The sequence below is a fragment of the Scyliorhinus canicula genome, chromosome 7 (genome assembly GCF_902713615.1).
Source record: "Scyliorhinus canicula chromosome 7, sScyCan1.1, whole genome shotgun sequence".
Classification (NCBI taxonomy): domain Eukaryota; kingdom Metazoa; phylum Chordata; class Chondrichthyes; order Carcharhiniformes; family Scyliorhinidae; genus Scyliorhinus; species Scyliorhinus canicula.
This window is the reverse complement of record NC_052152.1, coordinates 25,272,663-25,300,509: the sequence shown is the minus strand read 5'-3', so window position 1 is coordinate 25,300,509 and position 27,847 is coordinate 25,272,663. Positions and strand designations below refer to the sequence as shown.

The 27,847-nt window shown below is 43.1% G+C and overlaps 2 protein-coding genes across 7 annotated transcripts in view; one reads left to right on the top strand and one right to left on the bottom strand.

The window, feature by feature from the left end:
* itsn1 (intersectin 1 (SH3 domain protein)) overlaps positions 1–13,146 on the bottom strand; it is a 204,789-nt gene extending 191,643 nt beyond the window's left edge. Inside the window, exon 1 of one of the 3 annotated variants that reach the window (XM_038801596.1) lies at positions 12,908–13,146. The gene's annotated coding sequence lies outside the window, so the exon portion shown is untranslated. The remainder of the gene's footprint in view (positions 1–12,907) is intronic. The other 2 variants (XM_038801593.1, XM_038801594.1) reach the window with 2 other exon arrangements.
* Positions 13,147–13,473: 327 nt separating this feature from the next.
* The window catches only part of cryzl1 (crystallin, zeta (quinone reductase)-like 1), a 93,901-nt gene continuing 79,527 nt past the window's right edge, over positions 13,474–27,847 (top strand). For 2 of the 4 annotated variants that reach the window (XM_038801589.1, XM_038801592.1), the window contains exons 1-2: positions 13,474–13,706; positions 23,651–23,722. In XM_038801589.1, coding sequence (XP_038657517.1) covers positions 23,657–23,722 — 66 coding nt within the window. In that variant the 5' untranslated portion in view covers positions 13,474–13,706; positions 23,651–23,656. Of the gene's footprint in view, positions 13,707–22,141; positions 22,195–23,650; positions 23,723–27,847 lie in introns of all 4 variants that reach the window. The other 2 variants (XM_038801591.1, XM_038801590.1) reach the window with 2 other exon arrangements.

Below are 27,847 nucleotides of genomic sequence, written 5' to 3'. Positions count from 1 at the left end.
GAAATGGTATTGTTTTTACCTCATCTATATCTAATCTGTATGTGTGAGTGGTAGTGTGTCTGAGTGAGAGATGTTGCATATTTAAACCACCAAGGCAAGTATGGAATCGTTATTTTTAAACTCTCAATTTTCTGTTGGAATTATTTAAATTGGGACATAAATTGAGATAATCACTCTAATAATAAGTACACACACTTCACATACAAAACATTTTTATTATGGGCAGTAAGAAAACACAAAATTTGTCTGCGACAAATTGGCTTTTTTGGATCACTCCTCCACATCGGATATGTCGAGCACTGGGTGCATTAAGACTCTGGAGACCTTTCCATCTTATCAACCTATTTCAAAACCATCCTCATCCAACCGCACCCCCCACCCCAATTAATCTGCTCTCTTTTAGCTCCAATTACTTATCCAATCACAGCCAGCTCCAGCATTGGTTTCTCCAGATGCCCCCACCTTTACTGCAAATCCTCCAAGGATCTACTCTAGCCCTCTCCATCCATTCACTTAGCATTCTGGCTCCCTGCATAGGTTCCTGTGCCATAGCGACACTGATGAGATGACAATTCGACTTGTCCTCTCCTTCCTCTGGCCCCTTGCATTGCCTTTATTTTGTGAGATTGCTTATCCAAAATCCAGCCCTGGCTGGCTAAATTGTTGCAGCATCTTCCGCAAACACCTTCCCAGCAATTTTACTGCTGCCTTCCCTAGTCACCACTTCAGGTTGAGTCAGTTCACCATCTCTGGATCAAACTTGACCAAGCGTTGAGTTCCATTACAAAAGAACAACACTTGTCTTCCTGCTGTCTCGAGCCTTGCGTTACCAAAATATACTCATCCATATCTTTTCTAACAACTAGACTTGCTTAACCGTTGTCAATGATGGAGGGCACCGTTTTGTTATGCTCTTGACGTAGCACAAGCTGATTCCTTGATGTGCACTCTGACAAAGGAAGGTTCAGACTTGGAGATAGCTTTAACACATTTATTAAACTGTTAACGATTCTCCTACTTGGATTCAACTCTCCTGTTAATCCCGCTATAGCTACTCAGACTGACAAACCAGTCTGCTAAAATCCACGTGGTGGGGTGTGATGTGTTTCAAATCAACCCCGTGTACACAATGAGTGTCTCCACTGGAAAGAGGAAGAGCATGTGTGCTGTGTTCTTTTATATGGGTTGGTGCAATGCCCCCCTGTGGTAGTGTCACATGTGTGTGTATCTTGAATGCCCATTGGTCGTGTCCTATCTTACTGGCCTATTGGTTGAATGTCCATGTGTCATGTTTCTGGTGCTCCCTCTAGTGTCTAGCTAGTCTATGTGTATTTACATTAACCCCTTGCGTATTTACAGTGATGCATATCACCACAGGCACGATCTCGGTTTTCCCCAAAACTATCACTCCATCTGCCTCTCCTCCTTTTAAATTATCCTTTGAATGCATTTCTTGATCAAGCTCGTGTTACACAGCCTGTAGCCTCTTCAGTGTCCATTTCTGTCCGATTACGCTTTCGTTAAATCCTTTGGGATGTTTTTTTCTACAATCACAGGCTCATGTTGCCACATTTATGATAAAGAAAAAGAAAACATGGGTTTTCCCAATATGATTACCATGACTGGCGTTTAGTTTGTTGCAATAGTAACTTAACATATTTATTTTTTCCAAAACACAAATCTAGTATAAACACCATTATATAATCTACCATGCTGTCTGCCCTGGAAAACAGCAAATAGAAATGTGAATCAAGATGGTCATCCAACATTTGTGTTAATCACTATTCAGTAATGCAGTTTTGTGCAGAAAGTTTTTTTTGGGGGGGGGGGGGGGGGGGGGGGGGGCGCGGGAAAGGAAAAGAGAACCACAATCCTAATATGCATCATTACATTTTTTGTTTAGGAGCAATGCATTACAACAGGTTGCAAAATGTTCCCCCACCCACCCAAAGCAGGTGACATGCAAGAGTAAAAAAGTATATGCAAAAGCAAGGGAACAGAAATTAATCCAATAGGTTGCTGGATGTTTTATGCATCAAATCTGCAAGAGCTTTTCACCAATTTAAAATTATATGTTTGGTAGACATACTGGCCTGGGGTTCCCGCTGTGCGTACAAGCTGGAAGTTAGTCCTGAAATTATAACCAAGTTGCATCCATTTTGCCAGGACAGGCGCCAGAATGTGGTGACTAGGGGCTTTTCACAGTAACTTCATTTCATTTCACAGAATTATGCCCAAACATCCTCTAGATTCTCTTAGAATATGTCCGCACTTCAAATGGGCAGCTATCACTCGAAACTTATACCATCTATTCCTTTTTTAAGTATGAAAATGTAAGCTTCAATTCACTTCATTATAATTCCATCAGCATGTTTTAGGAACCTGAAACCAGGAGAATTTTACAATATTTAATTCAACTTTTATTTCTGCTACAAAAATGCATTCAAAGCAACTGAAAGTACATTGCAGGCTTCGGAGGATAAAGTTTTAAAAGCTTGCCCTGTAACAAAAGTAGAATCACTGCACTATGCACCTGAAAACTTGGTTGCAATGCGAAGAAACTATTCCACAAGGGCAATGGGAGGACACAGCATGCGAGACATGGGAGCACAGCCATTTTCTTTTTTAAAATAAAATTTAGAATGCCCAATTCATTTTTTTCCCCAATTAAGGGGCAATTTAGTGTGGCCAATCCACTTAACCTGCACATCTTTGGGTTGTGGGGGCAAAACCCACGCAAACACTGGGAGAATGTGCAAACTCGACACAGACAGTGACCCAGAGCCGGGATTGAACCTGGGACCTCGGCGCCGTGAGGCAACCATGCTAACCACTGCACCACCATGCTGCCAGCACAGCCATTTTTACAGGGACTCCTTCGGGCAGTTCATTAAGGACTGTGATAGACAACTGCAAAGTGTTACAGTTCTGTATTTAACTTATTTCTAAAGTTCCATAAACTATTAAACCAAACAAATTTATTTACACATCCAGATTACATGCGTCTCTGGTCATGTGGCTGAGAAAACTACAAATGATTATTTGGCTCTTAAACATACATACAGGGCAGCACGGTAGCATTGTGGATAGCACAATCGCTTCACAGCTCCAGGGTCCCAGGTTCGATTCCGGCTTGGGTCTCTGTGTGGAGTCTGCACATCCTCCCCGTGTGTGCGTGGGTTTCCTCCGGGTGCTCCGGTTTCCTCCCACGGTCCAAAGATGTGCAGGTTAGGTGGATTGGCCATGATAAATTACCCTTAGTGTCCAAAATTGCCGTTAGTGTTGGGTGGGGTTACTGAGTTATGGGGATAGGGTGGAGGTGTTGACCTTGGGTAGGGGGTAGGGTGCCCTTTCCAAGAGCCAAATGGCCTCCTTCTGCACTGTAAATTCTATATTGAATGATTTTTTTTGCATACTTTAATCTATAAACAGTGCAGTATTGCAAAATTGATAATACGTTCCACCACAAAAGCACAAAACTCGCATTTAATTCTTTAGCCATTTATGCTATCGATGCTTTTTGATGAATTGGGGGATCAGCATGCCACCATGCAAAGAATACTAATTCCATGCATCATGGGAAAGGTAGTCGCAGAAAAAAAAACAAAGGTCCAAACTTGCATTTATGCAGCAGCATTCACAATGAGAGGCTCATCCACAGAGCTACAGTCTATTCATTACTTTCTAAAAAGTGTCATCCCTAATGTAATGGTGAGAGATGAAACAGCCAACTGCACATAGCCAGGTTCCATGAACAGCATTAAGGCAAATGACCTTCCTTTAGGAGACGCTAGTTGAGTGATAAATAATGCCCAAAACAGAGTGACAGGTCCCCCTGTTAATCTTCGAATAAAGGCATGAGATTGTTTATCTTCACTTGGGTGGGCCTCAGCTTAACTTCTCACTGCACTGGTCTGTTAGCTGAGATCATGAACTCAAATCTCTTGAGTGAGGCTTGAAATCAAGGCTTGATTCAGCACGAACAAAGATGGACGCTACAAAATGTGGATTTATGTCCATTAATCCCCACATTGAAATCGGTCATACTGTTGTTTGCATTTTCTCTTGCACATCTCATGCCCGCTCGTTCACTGAAGTAAACTTCCTGTTTTCAGATAGATAATGCATGGCATGGGAAAACAAAGACAAAAGGAACAAACCTGGAGAATCACGACATAAAAAGAATCAAAAAGAAATTGGAAAAAATATACCCTTTTGTTACCTCCAATTAATATATCCCAATTAACTGCAGAGAAAAGTATCAAGAATCAGGAAATTCCTTGTCGTCAGGTATGCCTTTACTTCCGAAGGCACTGGCTCCTTAGAGTATAATGATCCACGGACTCCTTTCATTTCACTTTGCAACTATTCTCATGTTGAATCTCCGCAGAATGCTGGCAGTCAATTGAGAAATATAAGGCTATCATAGTCCTTCCCAAACCTATCCTTAGCTGATGCAACAGTTGTAACGGGAGTATTGACACCAATTATGAGCAAGACCTCTGGTGAATTATCCATTCCCAAACAACAGAACGCCTATTTTCCTACCCTAGCCGAGATAAATAAGTGACTTCAGGCCAGGGATCAAACCAATGGCATTCGTTGTCTAAACAGCCGAGTTATTTGAGAGACAAATTTGCAACCACAATGGTAACCAAACCACAAATTTCAACACTAGTGTATAGCATCACTTGATCACGAGTGCTCCAAGACAGGAACACTGCATTAAAAAAGGCATGTTTACATTTCATAATAAATTACACCAGCACAATGAACAGCATTACAAGAGTCAACTATTAAAAAATGTTGCAACATGAAATCTTGGTGACAGGCCATCTTAATTTTTCAAAATCATTAATAAAACTTACTGCAAAGAGTAATGCACTTGGATATGGCGCATTATTACAAAAGCTTCCAGTGCAACAATGAAAGTTAACTTTTGCTGAAATGGAAGGCTACAGGCATTAGCTTTCAATTTCTCCTACAGTCACTTGCTTGAGGTTCATGTCCTGCACTTGTTCGAAGAAAGGGGATGTGTACTGGTGGAGGAAGAACAGGGATAGGAATTTCACAATGAAGCGGTCATATGCCTGCTTGCTCATATGATGACACAAATAGAGCAGTGATGCACTGAACCTACTCAGTGTATTGTTTTGAAAGCAGAAAACTAAGATTGTGCAGCAAAAAAGGTAGTCATCAATGCCACAGAGGGTTCGCTGGACTGCCACTGACTCATTGACTTTGGGTGAACTGTCCTCCAGCAGCTAATACCTAAACATAAACCAACTTCAAAACCTCGTACCCAGTTCTAAATCCTGCCTCAATTATTAAGTTTGTTCACAGAAATCCAGGGAGGGGGAAAAAAAAATACCCACGGTGTTAAGTCCTCACGGTGGAAGACACCAGTGAGATGCCAGAGCTCCAGGAGAACCAGGGCGGCAGAGGTGAGTGCAGTGACCATTACCAAGGAGAAGGTTCTGGGGAAACTGAAAGGTCTGAAGGTGGATAAGTCACCTAGACCGGATGGACTACACCCCAGGGTCCTAAAAGAGATAGCAGAGGAGATTGTGAGGCATTAGTGATGATCTTGCAAGAATCACTGGAGGCAGGAAGGGTCCCAGAGGACTGGAAAGTGGCTAATGTAACTGAGTCAGCACAGCTTTGTCAAAGGGAGGCTGTGTCTGAGGAGGTAAAGGAGAATCAGCGGACATGATTTATGTGGATTTCCAGAAGGCTTTTGACAAGGTGCAGCATAGGAGACATGTGAAATAAATTAAACGCCCATGGTGTTATGCGTAAGATCTTGGCATGGATAGAGGATTAGCTGACTGGCAGAAGGCAGAGAGTGGGGATAAAGGGGTCTTTTTCAGGATGGCAGCCGGTGACTAGTGGTGAGCCTCAGGAGTCTGTGCTGGGACCACAGCATTTTACAATATACATTAATGATCCGGAAGAAGGTACTGAAGGCACTGTTGCTAAGTTTGCAGATGATACAAAGATCTGTAGAGGGATAGGTAGTATTGAGGAAGCAAGGGGGCTGCAGGAGGACTTGGACAAGCTGGGAGTGGGCAAAGAAGTTGCAAATGAAATACAATGTGGAAAAGTGTGAGGTTACACTCTTTGGAAGGAGGAATCTAGGCATAGACTATTTTCTAAATGGGGAAATGCTTTGGAAAGCAGAAGCACAAAGCGACTTGGGTGTCCTTGTTCACGATCCTCTTAAGGTTAATATGCAGGTTCAGTCGGCAGTTAAGGCGGCAAATGCAATGTTAGCATTCATGTCGAGAGGGCTAGAGTACAAGACCAGGGATGTACTTCTGAGGCTGTACAAGGCTCTGGTCAGACCCCATTTGGAGTATTGTGAGCAGCTTTGGGCCCCATATCTAAGGAAGGATGTGCTGGCCTTGAAAAAGGTCTGGAGGAGGTTCACAAGAATGATCCCTGGAATGAAGAACTTGTCGTATGAGGAACGATTGAGGACTCTGGGTCTGCACTCGTTGGAGTTTAGAACGACGAGAGGGGATTTTATTGAAACTTACAAGATACTGCAAGGCCTGGATAGAGTGGATGTAGAGAGGATGTTTCCACTTGTAGGAAAAACCAGAACCAAAGGACACCATCTCAGACTAAAGGGACAATCCTTTAAAACAGATAAGGAGGAATGGTTTTCAGCCAGAGGGTAGTGAATCTGTGGAACTCTTTGCCGCAGAAGGCTGTGGAGGCCAATTCACGGAGTGTCTTTAAGACAGAGATAGATAGGTTTTTCATTAATAAGGGGATTAAGGGTTATGGGTAGGAGGCAGGAGAATGGGGATGACAAAATATCAGCCATGATTGAATGGCTGAGCAGACTCGATGGGCCAAGTGGCCTAATTCTGCTCCTATGTCTTATGGTTTTCAAGTCTACTAAGCAGCTTTGTTAAATAAAACAATTCTCGTGGTACAAAGAAATTCTATATCATCTTGCGCTAACACCTGTCATACATACCGTTTAAAGCCTTTAATTCCAATCCACACCAATCTGTTTTAGTACCTCCATTAACTTGATCCAGTTCACCAGAAAAGGCTCTATTCACAACCTACAAAAGCAAATGTGCATAATTAAGCCCTATGCTCCTCTTGCAGTGTCATTATCCTTATTGTCTCTTTGGGCGGCACAGTAGCATACTTGCTTCACAGCGCCATGGTCCAGGTTCGATTCCCAGCTTGGGTCACTGTCTGTACAGAGTCTGCACATTCTTCCTGTGTCTGCGTGGGTTTCCTCCCACAAGTCCCGAAAGACATGCTTGTTGGATGAATTGGACATTCTGAATTCTCCCTGTGTACCCGAACAGGCGCTGGAGTGTGGCAAGTTGGGGATTTTCACAGTAACCTCGTTGCAGTGTTAATGTAAGCATACCTGTGACACTAATAAAGATTATATTATTCTTGTTCTCCACTTCGCTAATACTTTTCCCCATTTGTTTGTAGTCTTGTAAATTATTTGAGCATAATTTTTCAAACTGATGGCATGAAACAAAGCTGTTGACATTTGGTTTTTGCAGAGATGTGATGACCATTGTAGTTTATTGTAGGTTCTAAGCATGTTGTTTTCGTGCCTTCTCTGCGGAGGTGGTGTTAATAGTTAATTTAATAATGGCTGCCAGCTTAAGTCCACGTTAAATGTTTTCTCAACAGAAAGATGGCGACAAGGCTGGAATGAAGTTTTCCCTTACACTTCGAGGACTGAAGAACGTACACATTTTTAGAACTACGAAAGTTGATTTTGAGGACGCCTCAGCGATAGCAGTTTGAAGATTGCCTTGTGCATGCACGTTATATTCAGGTACACAGCAAGTCAACACAGTATCCAATTGAACAAATGTGACTCAAGCTATATTTGGGGATAATGGGGGAATTCTAACTCTAGTAACCTCCCTCACTATGGACCAATCTAAAATTAGTGAGATTACAGACTCATTATGGCACAACTAAGAATGAGAGCACATTGCCAGATTCATTCCATGAAAGGAAGCAGTTGCCAAGTGAGGCTGCTGAAGGTTACATTCTTGAACTAAAACAATTCTCTAGTCACTTGGCACAAACTTATAGAAATCAACTTTAGAGACACATTAGTAAAATGAACAATAAATTTGAGGCCAAGCTCTTGACGAAAGTCAATAATAACCTGATGTGGAAGGAGGCCTGTGAAGAGGCTATAGCCATGGAAATGACAGAACGCTAGAGTTACAAATTGCCAGGGAGTTATTTTCATGAGGAGGAGGAGGAGGGGGGGGGGGGGGGGGGGGGGGGGTGTGTCTGCCAGATTTCAGGCCATAGCTGCCAAATGTCCTGTCGCCGAGTCAGGAATTTAGATGCTTCCATTGTTATGATGGTCACCAACCATTTAAATGTCTCCACTTCCATCCAAAGTGCTATGCTTGTGGGAAAGTCAGTCAGATAGTGAAGAGATGCAGAAGTAGAGGAAGCTCCAGGTCGCAGCCATGCACCAGATTGAGATTGTGGTAAATCTCAAACTATTTCCGCCATCTGGAAATCCACACAATATAAGGGAACAAAAAATGCTATCAAGTAGGAAGATCAAGAGATGTAAAGAGTGCAAGAAAAACAAGACATGGAAGATGAGGATGAAAGCATTGAAGATATAATTCCAACACCCACAGCAGAAATGAAAGTCAAAAGATTCACAACTTACTTTCATCATTTAAACAATTGGAGCATGTCTCTTACCTCTGAAGGAAAGTACAAGCCTCAAATTCCCTTACGCACATGTGGTGTGAAACTGGTCATTCTAATAACAGTATTCCAGTGTTGGTTAAATTAATGTTCAGGAATGGAAAACAATGATGCACCCTATATTAAGTGTAATAGGCAGAGGGAACAAAGTCTCAATAGTGGTAAGGAACTGGTTTAAAAAATACTTTAAACCGAAAAGAGTTATAATAAGTCTGACACAAAATGGTATTTGAGCAAGGCAAACAGAATGATAAAATTAGACACAAGGCCAAAGTAAAGATAAAGGACAATGTACAGCTGACATTTTGCAAGGCTAGGCCAGTGGCTTATGCACAGCTGGAAGCAGTAAGAACTGGATAGATTAGAAAGAACAGGGACAATTAAGGTGGCAAAAAGTTATGAAGTATGCCTCAGGATGAGAAACAATCGAATCAAATTTCCTTTTATTGCATTTGAGAAATTGGGTTTGCAATTCACAGGTTGCTTGGGGTGTTAGCGTCAGATAATGGTCCAGTTTACCTCAGAAAAGTTTGAAATATTGGAGTAAAAATTAAGTGAAATATACTCCAATACCACCAATAATACCCAGCATCGACTGGTACTGCAGAAAGAAATGTACAGATCATGAAGAGATCTTTGCAGAAATATTTGCGAGGTGACAAGTGAGGCAGTCATTTCCATGTTTCTCTTCAGCACAGGCTAAACAATTTTCTATTCTCTTACAGGATAACCCCATAGGCTAAAACAGGTTACTTACACCTGCTGGGTTAGTGCCTAAACAACACACTCCGAGATCAAGGGCTTGCTTAAACCATGTGTGTCAATAACAGCACGGTAGCATAGCGGTTAGCACTATTGCTTCACAGGGACCTGGGTTGGAGTCCCGCTCGGGTCACTGTGCGGAGTCTGTACGTTATCCCAGTGTCTGCATGCTTTTTTCCCCCCTCGACGATTTCATGGTCCAAACAACAATCAATCCATATCTTCTTCCTTTTTCATTTCAAAGGTCAATTCCTGTTCCCTGTCTTTGTCTGCATTTCTTCAACATATTCCCAGGCATTCTGTGCTCCAATTGCGTTAAGTCATCTCAATTTTTGCTTTAACTAATTCTCTGTGTTTAAATCATCCCTCCTCAGTCTCCTCCAACAAACTATTTATACTCCGGGAGGTAACTTTCTACTCATTCAGTTTGTCCCCCTCCATTACGTTTGTCATCCATTACTTTGTTGCTCTTTACCAGATTCACAGAATTTGTCTGGCACTTTCCAAGTGCTTCCTACAGCCAACACCAATCAGTTACCCTTATTTGATGTTTTCCGTTCCTTTATTATTTTATCAGTTTTCTGAACCTCGACCCAGCTTGCCTATCAATTCCTCCAAATTTTACTTTCTCCTACATGCCCCAAGCTTTATTTCAAAAAAAGCGTTGACCATATCCAAGTCGTGAACTGAATCAGTAATCAGCAAATCTTTACATTATTTCAGTAGCTGTTCCATCAAAATTTGGCCGTAGGATGATTACACGTATCAGCAAACTGGACATTTTGCACTGCGCCGTAAGAATGCTCTTGTCGAGTTGAGTATTCAGGTCCTTTAATATTTTTACAAGAAGTGGAAAAAAGTTGACATAACCCCTTCCCCATCATAGCCAACCAGGGTAGCTCTACAGGCTGACAAAGATCTTTCACATTCTTTTGTGAGCTCTCAAATTGTAAATGAATTCAAGCACTTGATATGACTTCTGTGCACAGCAGTAACCATGATTAAATGGTTCATTCATTGCCACATATTATACCTTTATAAGGAATACTGAATTCTTTACTAAGCAAGGCTATGAATTGTGAATTCATTTTACGCAGTATTCCTGTTCACAAATTTAAGTTGGTTTGCTTCTCAATTTAGTCTCATTTGTTACGGAAAATATACGGCCCAAACATTCAGCTTCAATCATTAGAAATAGTTGAGGGAAAATTATTTGACAACTTGCAAAAAGATGGGTCCTGTAGACTGTGTACCAAAACTATAAACCCATTCTACACAAGAGGATTTTTAAAACCGTACTTTCTGTCTAGACTGATTTGCTCCTACACAGGGATACGTTGCCTAGTTTTAGTCATAGTCTCATAAAATGGCAAGTACAATCCAGGCACTTCAAAGTGAGTAAGAAACAACAGCACCCTATGCTTCCTCAAGCCTTATGGTTTAAGTTTACATTAACAGAATTGTACAGCAGTCTCCAACAGATTCTCAAAGCCATGGAGCACAAGGAGGTTTCAAGAGTAGTAAATACTGGAGAATACAATGTTAACATGCTGCAGTTTATTACCACCCTGCTTCCAGTTGGGTTGATAAAGACAGCAAAATATGATATTGAGCTTTGTGATACATAACTGTTCCAAAAACAATGATAATATCTGGCATTCAACAGATTTTCTCACTACTGGCAAAATTGCACCTCGTTGATATACAAGGACTTTGACATTGTAAGCATCAAAAGTTGTTTTGAACATGCTAAGAAATTAAAGATCTTAAAATTGCAAGTTCATATTAAAATCTCTAGTGCATTTAGAATAATCACTTAGAATTTTGATTTGCATGCTCTTCAACATTTGTGACTGCATGTTAAAACTCAATCTGAAGCCCATCTGTCAAAATTCAGTTTGCACAAGAATGTTTTTACAATATCATGAAGCTTCTTGCAATTTAATGAAAGGGTTGGAAGATATAGCAAGTTAATCTAAATATGTATGCATACATCAGTTATCAGGCAAACAATCTGATCACAATACTCATTGCTAACTCAAATCATTGCCTTTACCAAATACATTTTACACATGCTTCCCAGTTCATTAACACACAGGCAGCATATTATTTATGGATATAAATCATATTTTACAGTTGATTATTTGGCAAAACTCACCAGGTTATACTGTCAGTTGCATCATCATGATTAATGACCATACTGCTACAGTCTAACCTAATCTCAAGGTGGATACTCATTTTGCTGAATAAATCATAATTGTAATCTGTTCAATACAATGCTAAATATCAGCGTTCACGGAATACAAATAATACCTCAAAATAACCTTTCCCAAATGTCAACCATTCTCAAATGTCAGGATTTTAAAAACATGGTAGGAGTTGCTACACGCAGATTTTGTGTAATTAAGCGTCAGGATCAGACTGGGTGAATTTTTTTTGTGCCAAGTATTCGAACGGGCGCCGAATCCACTACGACTTTATAAAACCAACAAATCCCTTACTGCTTATTCGTGTAACATTCGTTTACTCCTTTTTTTGTTGCAATTAGCACAAACGAAACAGCAAGCTTGGAATCGTCACGGTTCTGCTTAAATGTTGCTCAATACGCTAGATTTAAAAAATACATAAACTGGGAACAGGGAGGTGACCATAATCAGTTAGGGTTTGCATGGACGACTACTCCTGGCATTTTCACGCAAAATAAAAAACGTCCAGCAACAAATAATATGCAGAAACCACTCTTCATATCAAGTGACTTCACTGCAGTGTTAATATAATCCTATTTATTATGATAATTTAAGATTAGTATTAACAGCAATTCGAAGGGGGGGGGGGGGGGGTGCAGAAACACAAGGGATACCCGCTTCCTTGCAAATGGTCCAAAAACACTTGTCTCAGATTACACTTAATATTCTCTCCCCCCACCCCCCTTCCAACTACCCACCAGGACACAATCTGCCCTGGATCAGAGGAGCTGGAAAGGGGAAAGGAAAGACCTTCATCCTAACCACGTTTCCATCCCTGCAAAGACACCCCCACAATCCCCAGGGATCAGCAGGCAGTGAGTGAGTGAGGAGCAGGAATCACCGCGACAATAACATTCAACAAATAACCTCACCAAACCAAGCCAACCCCCACCAGTCAACCCCCCAGCTCAGTAACTGACTTTCCTCCACTTTGAACGCACAGAAGCAGAAAGCCACAGGAAACCATGCTCCCGATGGTTTAAAAGGCTGGGCGGCCCAGTGAGTTACCACAGTACGGTTTATTTTTCCCAAAAAAAAAGGGACAGGGGTTGGGGGTTACTGGTGGACAGGCTTGCAGCAAGCCGTGCCTGAAATAACAGGAAGCAGTAATCCCCTGGCTGCGGGCAAGAGCCATTGCAGGGGCTGGAAAGCGAGCCGCTTACCTCATCTTAGAGTGGGAGGTGGTTGTTAGGGAGGGAGAGCCGCTCACTCAACCTCGGCTTCAGGGCCTCCTCCTCCTCTCCTGTCCTGTCCTGTCCGTCTCCCCTCCAGCCGAGGCGTCCTCTCGATCTACCGGTGAGGTGAAAAAAGCAAAGAGGGCCACCCCCCCTATCTCTCTCTCTCTCTCTGCCCGTTGCCTAGTGTCTGAAGCTAACACTCTCCCTCTCTCTGTACGTCAGCCGACGTGCCCGGACAACCAACCCCGACTCACTGATTGACGGGCGCCCCACCCTATCAGAGAGCGCGGCGCCGCCCACCTCTGCCTGAGGCGGGCCAATAGCCAACGGCACTAAGTTTGGTTGTCGCGCCTCGCCCCGCCCTCCCTGGGAACACGCCTTGTTTTTACCCCCACCCCCCCCTTTCTTCCTTTCAACCGAACTTGCTGAGTTGGGCCCGTCGGAAGCTCCTCCCGTCTGAATGACAGCGGCAGCTGACCACTGGGAGCGCGGACCGCCCCGTCGCGCAGGCGGAATGAGCGAATGGGAGTGAGCAGGAGGGCGGGCGCTCGGGTCCCGCGGTTGCTGTCAGGTTAGGTTGACTCAGTGACCATGGCGACGCTCAGGCTGCTCCCGGTGTTTCGGTTATAAATGAAGGGAGGCATTTAACGTCGCCTCGTCCAACTCCTGTGCGTTATAAATACGCATCATTCCTATCACATTGAGCACATGATGTTAGATTTAGAGCATTTAATTTAGAGAATAAAGAAAGTGGATGAAGTAGGCGAGTTAACCACGGTAGTAAGTATGTTATTTCCCTATCCTACTCTTTTTTTTCCATGTGCAAAGTATTCCGGTCGCATATTTGTTTAAAGTGATTAATAATTGTCGCAAAGTAACAGTTTATGTGGGCCTGTGATTGCCAATGAAGCAGTAGTTGATATGCCCCCCTTTGCTCCATATATTTCTAATGTTCCTTCCCCTGGCCTTCACTTTCAAGATAAACCCTGTGCACAACACGCCCTAATGTAAGATGTGTGGCTAAAGTCTGCACCCGAGGTTGTTCTGCGTGGGTAGAACATCCCATTCCTGCATCTAAACTAATTAGGAATCAAGGAGGAAATTTATTTTTGGAACTACACATTGTAATTTGTACAAGTAATGATGAAGGCAAATAAAATGTTATGTATGCCCCTAAAGATATTTAGCCTGATTTGTATTTGGCGACATGTTCACTTTTCATCACCACATTAAAGAAGTTTTACGCAGGGTGGTGTGTGTTGCCAGAGGAAGTTGTGGAAGCAAATATATTAACAGCGTTCAAAAGGCATCCTAAGAAATACATGGCTAGGATGGGTATAGAGGGATACGGCACAAGGAGGTGCTGAGGGTTTTGGCCAAGGTTAGTATCATGACCAGTACAGGCTTGGAGGGCCGAAGGGCCAGTTCCTGTGTGGTATTGTTCTTTGTTCTAAAACATAAAATTATTGGAGGATGCGGAGAGGAGGGCTATGGGGCTTATTCATGCATTCCGAGGTCTTGATTAGGGTGACAGATTCTTTCCCCATGTAACTCGCTGAAGACTAGAATGAGCATGAACTTTGGCACACCAAGACCTTCATGATTACGAAGAATTTTAGATTTAGGAAAATTATTTTGTTAGTTATTGGACTCTTATGTACCGGGGACACAACAGGTATCAAATGAAAATTGGAACTTGTGCCACTTTGTGAGCTAGATGGACATGAGTGCAATACCGATGGAATTGGCAGAACAGAAGCAAGAAAGAAAATTGTGTTTGTTTAGTGTTTTTTACTATCTCAGGATATCCCAAAGCACTTCACAGTTAATCCAATATCGTGGAAGTGTTGTCACTGTTGTGTTTAAGAACTTTGGCAGTGCACTGTTACATCTCACGAGTGGCCAGTTTGCTCAAGTCAAGCGTATGGTGAACATGCCTGAAAGTGGAATTGAAGCCAAGATCAGATCAACCATGATCTTATTGAATGGCGGAGCAGGCTTGGACGGCCATATGGCCTACTCCTGCTGCTTTTTCATATGTTCTTAACTGTATCTTCTTACTACTTTGAATCTAATGATTCTATTTGTAGACTCAAAATCCTAGTTTCCCTTTAGATTGCTGTTATGCTCAATAGAAAAACCACATAATTTCATTGTAAATGTACATTGACAAAGTGGTCTGTAATTGAGATTAATCTGTGTTCAATCCTGTGACTGGACTGTAAATGCCCTAGCTCTGTTCTTTATCTTGGCAGTTAACCAAAAAAAAAACTGTACTGGAGTTTAGGCACTAATCTAAATTGGCATTCGGTGATAACCATTTAATATTATCTTCACATAACAACATCTCATAATATTATAGACCAATCTTAAAATGTGAGATGAAGCTGTCTCCTGTTCATTTTAATCATACAGAAGTTGTTTTAGTTAAAATGGTGACTTGTAGTAGACCATAATACCTTGTGAACTAGCACCTCTGTACCTCAACTGAAGTGGTTAGTTTTCATAATATATCCCAACATGACTGTGGCTTATTATTTAACTGTGAGAGAAAAATCTTATTCAAGCACTATCTTGTTCTCCCCCAATGCCTATAGATTCCCACTTTTTAGAACTAAATACCATGAGTAGATGCAGTGTTGCTTCTCGCATCAAATGCAGTTGAGATTTTAGGCTCCTATGCTGCCTCCAAATATTATTCTTACGGCATGAAGTATACTAATTAGTGACAAATGGCATGGCAGTAAACTCTTAGCTGCCTCTCCATGTAATATTAAAGAATTGTGCAGTAATTCTGTAGAATACATAAAAATAGAAAATGCACAAAATACTCAGCAGGCTAGGCAGCATTAGTGGGGGAAAAGATATGCATTTATATAGCCCCTTTTAAAATCATGGGATGTCCTGAGCGCTTTACAGCCAATGGAGTCCTATTGCAGTGTAGTGTAGCCACTGTTGTAATGTTATAAATGTAGTCACAGATAATCTGTTTTTGTGATATTGATTGGGGGATAAATATTGGTGAAGATAATGGGGATAATTCCTCTTCTCTTTGAAATAATGATGTGGAGAGGGCAGCACGCTGGCACAGTGGTTTGCATTGCTGCCTACGGCGTTGAGGACCGTATTATCCCGGTCCTGGGTCACTGTCCGTGTGCAGTTTGCACATTCTCCCCGTGTCTGTGTGGGTTTCACCCCCACAACCCAAAAATGTGCCTGGTAGGTGGACTGGCCACTTTAAAATTGCCCCTTAATTGGAAAAAATAATTGGGTACTCTAAATATTAAAAAAAAAAATTAAAAGAAATAGTGACGTGGGATCTTTTACATCCACCTGAGAGGGTAGACAGGTTTACCATCTCATCAGAAAGGATGGCACCTCCCGGTAATACAACATTCCTTCAATACTGGAGTGGAGTGTCAGCCTTGATTTCTGTGCTCAAGTCTTCAAGTGGGGCTTGAACCCACAGTTGTGGGCAAGCGTGCTACCAATTGGGCCATGGCTAACAGTGAAACAATGTTCATGCTTTGGGTTGATGACCTTTGGTCATTCAACCTGAAACATTGACTCTGTTTGTCTTTCCACTGACTTGTCTGCTGCCTCATGAGCTTGAGTGTTTCCAGCACCTTCTGTTGTTCAGATTTCCAGCATCAGCTGTATTTTGCTTGCCTGTAGCATATGATTCTTGTTTGAATTCTGATTGCAAAGCATCCACCTGCTACTGCAGCATTGTCATTTGCTTTTCCACACCATTGACATTGGGGCCTCACGGTAGCATGGTGGTTAGCATCAATGCTTCACAGCTCCAGGGTCCCAGGTTCGATTCCCGGCTGGGTCACTGTCTGTGTGGAGTCTGCACGTCCTCCCTGTGTGTGCGTGGGTTTCCTCCGGGTGCTCCGGTTTCCTCCCACAGTCCAAAGATGTGCGGGTTAGGTGGATTGGCCATGCTAAATTGCCCGTAGTGTAAGGTTAGTGTAAGGGGGATTGTTGGGTTACGGGTATACGGGTTACGGGTATACGGGTTACGTGGGTTTAAGTAGGGTGATCATTGCTCGGCACAACATCGAGGGCCGAAGGGCCTGTTCTGTGCTGTACTGTTCTATTCTATTGTAAAATAACACGCTTCATGGGACAGTTAATTCAGTTGCAATTCCTGCTGCTTTACCAGCATTTTGTGCTGTAGGGTCCATCCTGATCATAGAATTTACAGTGCAAAAGGAGGCCATTCGGCCCATCGAGTCTGCACCGGCTCCTGGAAAGAGCACCCTACCCAAGGTTAACACCTCCACCCTATCCTCATAACCCAGTAACCCCACCCAACACTAAGGGCAATTTTGGACACTAAGGGAAATTTATCATGTCCAATCCACCTAACTTGCACATCTTTGGACTGTGGGAGGAAACCGGAGCACCCGAAGGAAACCCACACACACACGGGGAGGATGTGCAGACTCCACACAGACAGTGACCCAAGCCGGAATCGAACCTGGGACCCTGGAGCTGTGAAGCGATTGTGCTGTCCACAAGGAATGAGGGTGACACTGCTCCAACAAATTACTGCTAGAAAAGAAAGAACTGAAAGATAACAAAGCTCCTTTTGTAAAGAAAAAATGGCTTAATTAACATTCACTTTTCACTTCTGGGGATGGGTATTTCCTCTTTACAAAAGCTGACCTGTATATTTCTAGAATATTCTCAGTTCTTTTATTTTTTCCAGTTTATATCATTATTGTTATCATTATCACTAATTTGTTAGGAAATTCTTGCCTGTGCGTACTGGAATAAGTGAATTTCTTCCGCCATGCTAATTTTCCCCTCTATAACTTTTTTAAAACTTGCAAAGTGGCAGCATAAGTTTTAAATCATAATGGACTCCTGAAAACTGCATTGCAGAGACCAGTTTTAGACCAGTAAATCAGAACTGGAAGCATTCCTGCAGAAATCAAAGACTAATAAAAATGTGCGAGTGACTTTTGAAGGAATAAATAAATAAAATTTCAGACCAGACCCAGCTGTGCCCCTGACATTACCCCTGTAAACATAGAAATCAATGTGGGCATTGTTGCTGTTGTGCCAGAAATCTACAGGCCCCTGGACAAAATTATACTTTTGTAATTTGCTTTTGATTCCCAGTACTGTATTGACCTTTTTTAATGTTTGATCTGAAGCTCCATATTTGTGCCTCCGCACCAATTTAAATTTTTTTAAATGTCCTTTATGCCAAAATGTGGCAATTCATATTGGGTACAGTTTCACTGGTGCTAGCAGCCCCATATGCATCATTCAAGTAATATGTGAGACTATAGTACAAGTTGGGAGGTAGATTTAACATAGCAGACTTCACTGGCTTCCAGCATTATCATGTCACCCTACATGGGCGGCATGGTGGTGCAGTGGTTAGCACTGCTGCCTACGGCGCTGAGGATCCGGGTTCGATCCCAGCCCCGGGTCACTGTCTGTGTGGAGTTTGCACATTCTCCCTGTGTCTGCGTGGGTTTCACCCCCACAACCCAAAGATGTGCAGGTTAGGTGGATTGGCCACACTAAATTTGCCCTCAATTGGAAAAAAATAATTGGGTGCTCTAAATTTAAAAAAATATATATTCCTCATGTCACCCTACAGCACAGCAGTAACGAAAAGAATGCCTGGCTGAAATCTGTTTACTCAGCATATACCAGGAATTGACTATGAGCCTCTAATGTCTTGTAGATGATTCATTTGTACCACATTGAGCAAAGCAATTCATTTCAAAAACATGCTTCAACTTCTCCAGAGTTCATAATGTTTATGCAGCTTAATTTCACAGGTGTTTTGAAACTGTTTCTTGAAAACCAGAAAGATACCAGATTTTATATATTATGTTGCTTGCTCTTAGTTACCATGGCAGTGGGGCTACAATAATTGGTTTCAATGTCACTTAGCTGGAGGTAGAAAAGTAAGTACGAAGGGGACAGGAATAAAGAGGTTTTGCTACAATTGTACGGGGCTTTAGTGAGATCACATGTGGAATACTGTGTGCAGTTTTGGTCTCCATATTTAAAGAAGGATATACTTGCATTGGAAGCAGTACAGTGACGGTTCACCAAATTGATCCCTGGGATGAGAGGGCTATCCTATGGTGTGAAGTTGAACAATGACATATTCCCTGAAACTTAGAAGAATGAGAGGTGATCAGTTTGAAACATGCAAGGTTCTGAAAGGCCTTGATCAGGTATATAGGGTGAGATTGTTTCTTTGGGGCTGTACCTAAAACATGTGGGGGCGTAGACTCCAGATAAGGGGCTGATCCTTTAGGACTGAGGTGAAGAAAAATTACTTTACTCAAAAGTCTTGGCATTCTCTACCCGGGGGGGAGGTTGTGGATTCTCCATCGCTGAATACATTTAAGGCTGGATAGGCGGAGGTTTGATCACTCCGAATCAAGGGATATGGTGAGATAGCAGAGTTGAAACCTAAGATCAGCCACAATCGCATTGAATGGTTGAGCAGGCTCAGTGGGTCACATAATCTACTCCGGCTCCTATTTCTTGTCTTCTTTTGCATCTCTTGGTCACTATCTGAGCCTTTTCATGATGTGAGTGTGATGGTGGTCTTGGGCTGAGCTCTGATCAAAGGTGAGAATATCGGTGTTCCATGTGGAATAGAACGAGAGTGAATCCAAAGCTGTACCCTACATCTTTTTCTTTGTAGGAGGCTGGATGTGCGAAGGAATATAATTAATGTAGTTTACTTTTGTTGTGGTCATTACTCCTTGCTCTTTTAAGCACATATGTTATAGAAGCCATGAGTACTGTAGACATTTAAAAAAATATATATGTTTATTAAGGCACCTAGAAATAAACATCAAATAAAACCACAACCAAGATTTAAAAAAATAACCAACGGGAGAACACCGCATAACTCAATAAATAGCCAACAACCGCAACCCGCCCTCCCTACCATACCTCCCCTTGCTCTCTCTGCCTCCACTTTTTCTTGTTAACCCTACCCCTCCTCCCTGCTGACTTAACTGTCCTGGAAGAAGCCAATGAACGGTTTCCATCTCCGGGTCCCCCCACCCCCTCCTTTAAGGCAAATTACATTTTTTTTCCAACCTTAGGAAATCTGCGAGGTTGTTCACCCATACCCCTGGCTTCGGAGGCTCCATGTCCCTCCACCCCAACAGGATCCGTCTCCGGGCTACCAGAGAGGCAAAGGCCAGGACATCAGCCATCAGCCTCTTTCACCCCCTGGACTCCCAAGTCTTCCGTCACTCCAAACATTGCTGACTCGGAACCACCTTCACCCCCAATACCTCCAATATCACACCAGTGAACCCCTGCCAAAATCCCTGCAACTTGGGGCAGGCCCAAAACATGTGACCATGGTTGCAGGCACCCATCCCCGCCCCGCCCGCACACTGCCCAAACCTATCCTCCACCCCCTCAGAATCTATTCATTCCACCGTCATATGCACCCTATGGACTACCTTTAAATTGAATGAGATTCAACTTGGCGCATGAAGAGGACCCATTCACCCTCCTCAAAGCTTTCTCCATAACCCGGCCTCCAACTCTCCCCCACCGCCTCCTCCCACTTTTGCTTAACTATTCCTATCGGCACCCTCCCAGTCCATCAATTCTTTATATATCTCTGACACCCTACCCTCTCCAACCCCTATTCTCAACAGCACCTTGTCCTGCAACCCCAGGGGTGGCAGATCAGGAAATGATGGCACCTGCTTCCTCACGTAGTTCCGCATCTGTAAATATCAAAACCCATTTCCACTGGGCAACTCGTACTCCTCCCATCAGTCCTTCCAAACTTGAGAAGCTACCCTCCATGAACAAATCTCCAAACCACTCCATTCCCGCCCACCGCCAATGCTGAAAACCCCCATCCAGTTCCCCCGGAACGAACTTGTGATTCCTTACCATATTTGCCATCCAATAATAATTCATCAAATTTGGCAAGGCCAACCAGCCCCCCTGCCCCTGCTCTAACAGAGCCTTCTTTACCCAAGGGGCCTTTCCCACCCACACAAATCCCAATATCAACGAGTTAACCTTCTTGAAAAAGGCCCTGAGGATAAAAATCAAGAGGTTCTAGAATGCAAACAAAATTCTCGGGAGCACAGTCATCTTTATGGGCTGCACCTGCCCCGCCAATGACAACAGAAGCACATCCCACCCTTTAAATATGCCCTTCATTTGCCCCACCAACCGAACCAGATTCAACTTGTGTCATTGCTCCCATCCCAATGCCACCTGAGTACCCAGATACCTGAAACTTGCCTATCGTAATCTTTTTTCTATATATTTTTTGAATATAAATTTAGAGTACCCAATTCATTGTTTTTTCCAATTAAGGGGCAATTTAGCGTGGCCAATCCACCTAGCCTGCACATCTTTTGGGTTGTGGGGACAAAACCCACGCAAACACAGGGAGAATGTGCAAACTCCACACGGACAGTGACCCAGAGTCGGGATCGAACCTGGAACTCGGCGCCGTGAGGCAGCAGGGCTAACCCACTGCGCTACCATGCTGCCCCAGACTATCGTAAACATGACCAGAATTTTATGTTGCAGGGTCAGACATCCGCCCAACCTGAACAAGTGTGAAATCAAGCGACCCCCAACATGGGGATGACAAGCCATATTACGGTTGGTGGGCCCATGCAAGAGTCAACAATTGATATTCCTATTAAAGCCCCAGTCGACAGAGTAGCCAGTGCACTTTTATACTTTCCAATCAGCCGCATTCACATTTTTGCACTATTCTCGATCTAAGGCAAGATAAAAGGCCTGAATATGTTTGAAGTTTGATGATTAAGGCATATTGCCGTCAGTTGTTTGTTGTTTCATTCTAGATAGTTTGGGACATTGTCTTGCAAGCAAATATCCTTTCAACAATGTTGCTCCCTGAAGCATCTCCACAGCAGTTGTTAGCCTTCGGGAAGTTGTGTGAAACCACAAGTCCACACCCTGACCTGTCTCGGCACTATCTCAGCAACGCTGAGCCTCTGTCAGCGCATGTTTCTCGCTGGCCACCAATGTGAACTCACTAAAGAACTTGATGGAGGGCAGATCAGATTTCACATCCACTTCCGCATCTGCTGACCAAGCTTGCCCGACAAGCCAAAGGTTCAGGCCCATGTCCCAATTGTATGCTTAATAGCTTCTTAACAGGATGGAGAACCCACTTAATGCCTAGGCTACTAAATCTTACTCTCCTTACAGCAGGAAGATAGCCCTGAATTCCTCATGTGAAAAGGACACTACAAAATGAAGAGGTTGGTGAGATTATAGGCTGAAGGCCAGTCTGAACTGGTACTGGCTGGACTTTGCATTAAGCTGGATAAATAACAAGCAAACTAACTACTTTACTGGTGAATCTTTCCGCATAGCCTGCTCCAAGTAGCATGTGATAGGGTCCCCATGACTCCAGGTCAGGTTACAAAAGCATGTGTTTTTGTTTTTATATTTGTATGCGTACAATTGTCTCAAACCTTCAATGTGTATAGTCTACTTCTGATAAGTTGAACTTGTTTTTGTGCTAAAACATTTTAATTATCCAATATTTTGAATTAAGCAATGTTAATACCATTCTGGGAATTCAGTGCTCAAAATTTAATGATCGGGTAATATGAATTTAACTTTAAATTAGGAGTAGACTGTATCCCAGAACTGCCACAAGAGCATGATTTTCAAACGTTCAATAAAAAATGTGAAATTTCATGTTCTGTTTGCAAGGAAAGTACATCGTTTGTTATAATCCGGAAGGAGACCAGCAACTTTTATGAAGAAATTCAAAGTTGCCCCACAAGATTTCACATTTTAACCAAAAACCTTTACTGTGCAAGAATTAAATCAAGCAACTACTACAAACCTAACACTATATTTCAGAAATACTTACCCATTGTGATTTTCGGGCTCAAAGAATAATTCCCTGCTCTACTTTTGTTTCATCCCAGAGTTCCTCGTTTTATCCCAGTGTTCCTCTATACTTTCCAGGATCTTGAGAGGGTTTATTCGCTTCTCCTGGGACCAAACTAAGATATGCCACAGCTTTCAGGAATTCACTGTGAATTTTTTTTGGTTCCTTCTGTTCTCTGAATTATGATATTTCTTGGGGTTCTTCCACTAGCACCTCCATTCTTCTTTAACCATCTCAGAATTGTCAATACCCCATCTCCAAAATCAGACAGCACCATTGATTTTTGATAGCCCTTTTGGTCTGGCCTAAAACCCTTGGTTTCTCTCTGCTTCTCAGAGCTGCACACAGGCTCCAACTGACACTGCATGGTTCTGTGAGAAATCATACAGACAAAACCCCAAACAATGTGTACCTTTCCACAACCTATTCCCTTCACAACATGGCACCCCTGGGATGTCCCAGTTAGAGAGTTAAACTAATTAACTTTACTTTCCAACACATCCCTTTGATCTAGAAAACCATTTGAATAATTTAAACCCCATTTGAAAACAACCATTAGACATCTCATCTCCACCAAGAAAATAAGCACCCATTGTTCAGTGTTTCCCCAATTCCAACTCTGACCTTGTTAAATAAACTCAGTCCATCCTCAGAATTGCAATTATTGTACGCCAGCATGCCAAACCATGTGCTTCCACTATCTTCCATTTGAAACCTCAATCCCCAACCTAAAAGTTTTATTCCTAAAACATCTGAATCATGAAATTAGACATTATCGCAGCAAATTTTAATATTTAATTTTGTTTTTCAAGTTCAAGATGAAAGGACTATATTGCCAGTTGGCTGAAGCTAATGAAGACATAAAGTTTGTGTTCCAAGACAAGGTTAGTATCATACTCCAAAATTAAGTTACAAAAACAACCTAGACACATAAGGAATTATTAACCTGGTGTGATCACATATAGGAGTAGGTCATTCAACCCCATAAACCTATTCTGCCATTCTATTTGATCAAGACAGTAATTTAATCAAGTTGTTAGAAATGAGATCGGAGGGGGGGGAAGAGAGAATCATGTGATGCAGGCATGGGAATAGCCGTGTTTCATGGGCTGTTCATGGGCTGTGACGCAAATCATCCTTTAATCCTCTCATTATCCTGTTTGTGTGGCACAGATTATCTAATCCGGGGTTGAATACTCCAGAGTCTGTCCCAAGATTAATTCTGGCTAAGTGGTGTCAAAAAGTACCAAGGAATCCTCACATAATCATTGAGAAAAGGGTGCAGTCGGCTGCAACTGGGGTGAAGCTGACTCCTCAATCCTCGAGCTGACTTGATCCGGCTCTTTTGAAGGTATTGCAGATGATGACTGCAGACATTAATGCCATTGATAAACTCGGCTTGTTGGCACAGAATATTCGACCAAGCTGGAGAATAATAATAAGAGACTCGGTAAAATGGATGTGAAAATCCTGATTGTTGAAAATGCAACTTCTTCAGCTGAAGCCTGCCTCCAAACCCTGGAAAACCACCTTTTTAATCTATGTCAGAAATATTGGAGGATCTAGAGAACTGAGGCTGGAAGCAAAATGTCCGGGTCGGCGTTTGCCAGGAGCGGAGGGTAAACTCCATTATTAAATTCTTTCAGAGCTGACTGCCAGATTTTCTTAAGCTGGATGCAAAAGCTGGGCATTTTAAGTTAGAAAGAACATATTGTATCCTGTCTTTTGAGGTCTAGAGACAATCGACGTCTCCAGCGCATAATTATCCATTTTCATTACTTCTGAGATCGCCAGAGGATGTTGGAGGGGGCAAGGCCTGGTGGGCGTCTCTGGACTAGGCCTGGTGGGCCTCTCTGGACTAGGCCCGGTGGTGCCCTCTGGGCGAGGGGGCCAGGCCCGGCGGTGCCCTCTGGGCAAGGCCCAACGGGCCCCTCTGGGCGAGTGGGCGCGGCCCTCTTTTTCTTCCATGACTGCTGGCGGTGATGCAGCAGGGGTTGTCGATGAAGTGAGAAAGTGACTCAAGGCTGTGAATTATGCCCTCCGTTACCCTGTGACACTGAGGGTGGTTTCCAATAACCCCATAAAGATACTTGACAATCCGGCTAAGGCCTTGGCCGATGTGAACATCATGGAAGGTAACAACTTGGAGTACCATTCTGCAGCGCATTGTAAAATCTTGACTCTATCCTTGTTATAATGCTTCTTGTCGAATCATGTGTTGTTGTTTATCATGTAAAGAGGGCTATGTAACCAGCCGAACACTATGTTAAGAACTTCAGTGATTTTGATTTATTTTGAATGGCAGGCACCCTTCAGTGTGCTCCTTCTAGTTAAGGGGTATGTTGTGTAGGTGGTATGGTAGCAGGACTGCGTGATAAATATTCATCTTTTGTTCTTATCTGCACTTTATAATGGTAATCTATGCTTGAAAGTCTCCTTACTTGAATCGTGATAAATATGAGTACCACCACTGCCGGGAGGTGGGTGAGTGGTTTAGGTCTTCATGGATGTGTTCAAATTGCAGGAGTTGCAGTTGGCATCCATTCTCATTCTGGCTTATCTATGTCTCATGAGTACAATGAAGGAATGGTCATAGGGGTAGCCATACAAGTACACACATGCACTGAGCAATGTCCCCTTGGAATGTCACCAATTTTTTTTGTTTTTTTCATTTTGGGGTTAAAGAATTGTTAACTGGATCCTTCAATGGCACAGGCAGCTCTCTTTTCTGAGAAAAGACGTTATATTTTTTCTATGGTGGCACTGGCACAATTGGAAATGGGGGAGATATGTTTTGGTGCATGCCCCAACGTGGTGTGAATATCTTATCCTATATTTTCTCTTGAATTTATATTTTCTCTTGAATGGCGGTAGCTATATTAAAATTTATCCCTGGAAATACGAGGAAATACATAATCCTATTAAGAGGAAATTATTTTGTCTTTCCATAAAAAGGAGAAAGTCGGCATAGCTTTGTTGCGGGAAGGAGGGGTGGGATGGATGGGTAGATTGCTGACGGTGACTGATTCATCTTTGTACTGATCTTGTGAGGGGTCTGGTGGCCATCTTGGATGGGTCTGACATTGACACTTGTTGAGATGTTGCTGGATTACCCCACATGGTGGGAATGGCTGACTCGGGGTCGGATAGGAGTCCCCCTGACTGGTTGATAGCTTGGAATGTAAGGGGGTTAAAGACCCAGTTTAAAAAGGTCACTAGTGTTTAAGTACCTGAGAAGTATGAAAGCTGATGTAGTGTTTTACAGGAGACCCATTTGCGGATCAAGGACCAAACAAGTTTGCAGAAGGGCTGGGTGGAACAGGTATATCATTCTGGTTTCGGGGGCAGCATGGTTAATCATTACTGCCTCACGGCTTCGAGATCCCAGGTTCAATCCCAGCTCTGGGTGACTGTCTGTATGGAGTTTGCATATTCAATCCCAGCTCTGAGTGACTGTGTGGAGTCTGCGTGGGTCTCGCCCCCACAACCCAAAGATGTGCAGGGTAGGTGGATTAGCCACGCTAAATTGCCCCTTAATTGGGGAAAAAAATGAATTGGGTACTCAAAATTTATTTTTTAAAGAATAAAATAATTCTGGTTTCGATGGTAGGGCTCGGGGGGGGGGGGGGCTGCAGTGTTGATCAACAAGAGTGCGTCCTTTTCAGCTGCTGAAATATTGGTGGTCTCGGGCGGCAGGTACATGATCATCAATGGGCCGTTGGCGGGTACTCACGTGGTTCTGGTTAACGTGATGTACCAAATTGGGATGATATGGCGCTTATCAATAAAGTGCTGGCATCTATCCCGAATCTGGATGCACATCAACTAATTCTGCGGCGGGGGGGGGGAAGGAAATTACTTTATGGAGCAGATGGGGGGTGGGCGGGGGTTTCAGAACCATGGGGATTTGTGCACCTGATAGATAGGGGGCTTTCTTTTTTTATTGCCCATCATTGGGTCTACCCCCAGATTCATTTCTTTGTGGCAGGTAGGTCTTTTTCCTGGGGTGAAAGGGGCAGAGTACACAACTATCGTTATCTTGGATCATTCTCTGCATTTTGTGAACCTGATGTTGGAACCTTGTCGCTCTCAACATCGCCCTTGGAGATTGGACATAGCGTTGCTGGCGGACAAGGGATTCTGTGAGTGTATATCCTCCACCATTGGGGAGTTCATTTGAGTTCAATACGATCGAGGTGGTCTCTCTCTCTTTCCACACTGTGGAAAGCTCTGAAGACACTCATGAGGGGAGAGATAATCTCCTAAACGGCGCATAAGGATAAATCTCGAAGGGTGGAGAGGCAGAGGCTGGTGGATTCCATCCCTGAGGTGGATTGCCAGTGCTAGACTTCCCTGACATCAGAGTTGTTGGTAAATAGGAAGAAACTGCAGATAGAATTTGAGCTGCTTTTAACGGGCAAGGCGGTGAACCTAGACGCTCAAGGGACATTTTATGAATATAGCGAGAAGACCAGTCATTTTTGGAGCACCAGCTGAGGTGGCACGGTGTCTCTCGGGAGATCGTGCAGATAAGGGAGTCCTGTGGTAGGTTGGTTTATGCCACGGGAGGTTAATGCTGTGCTTGAGGCCTTTTATCGAGAGCTGAATAAGCGAGAGCCTCCATAGGCAAGCTTGCCATTGATGCAGTTTTTGGATGGGTTGAGCCGAAATATATATCTTGGAGTGTGCGTATGAATGCCCCGAGTTGATTTAGTGAGCAGGGTGCAGACTGTGAAAATAAACATCCTCCCGAGGTTCTTGTTTTTATTCCATGTCTCCCAGGCTTTCTCCCCAAATCTTTCTTTTGTAGCTTCAATAAAATGGTATACTCCCTTATTTGGGCGGACAGGACCCCACGGACTCACAGGATTTTCTACAGAGAGAGAGGAGTCAGGAGGGGGGGTATTCAGCTGGAGCAATGCCCATTGGTGGCTATTTTTGATGCATCAGACTCACTAGTGCTATAGAAGGGATGAAGGTGGACGTCCTTGCCTCTGCCTCAGTGATAG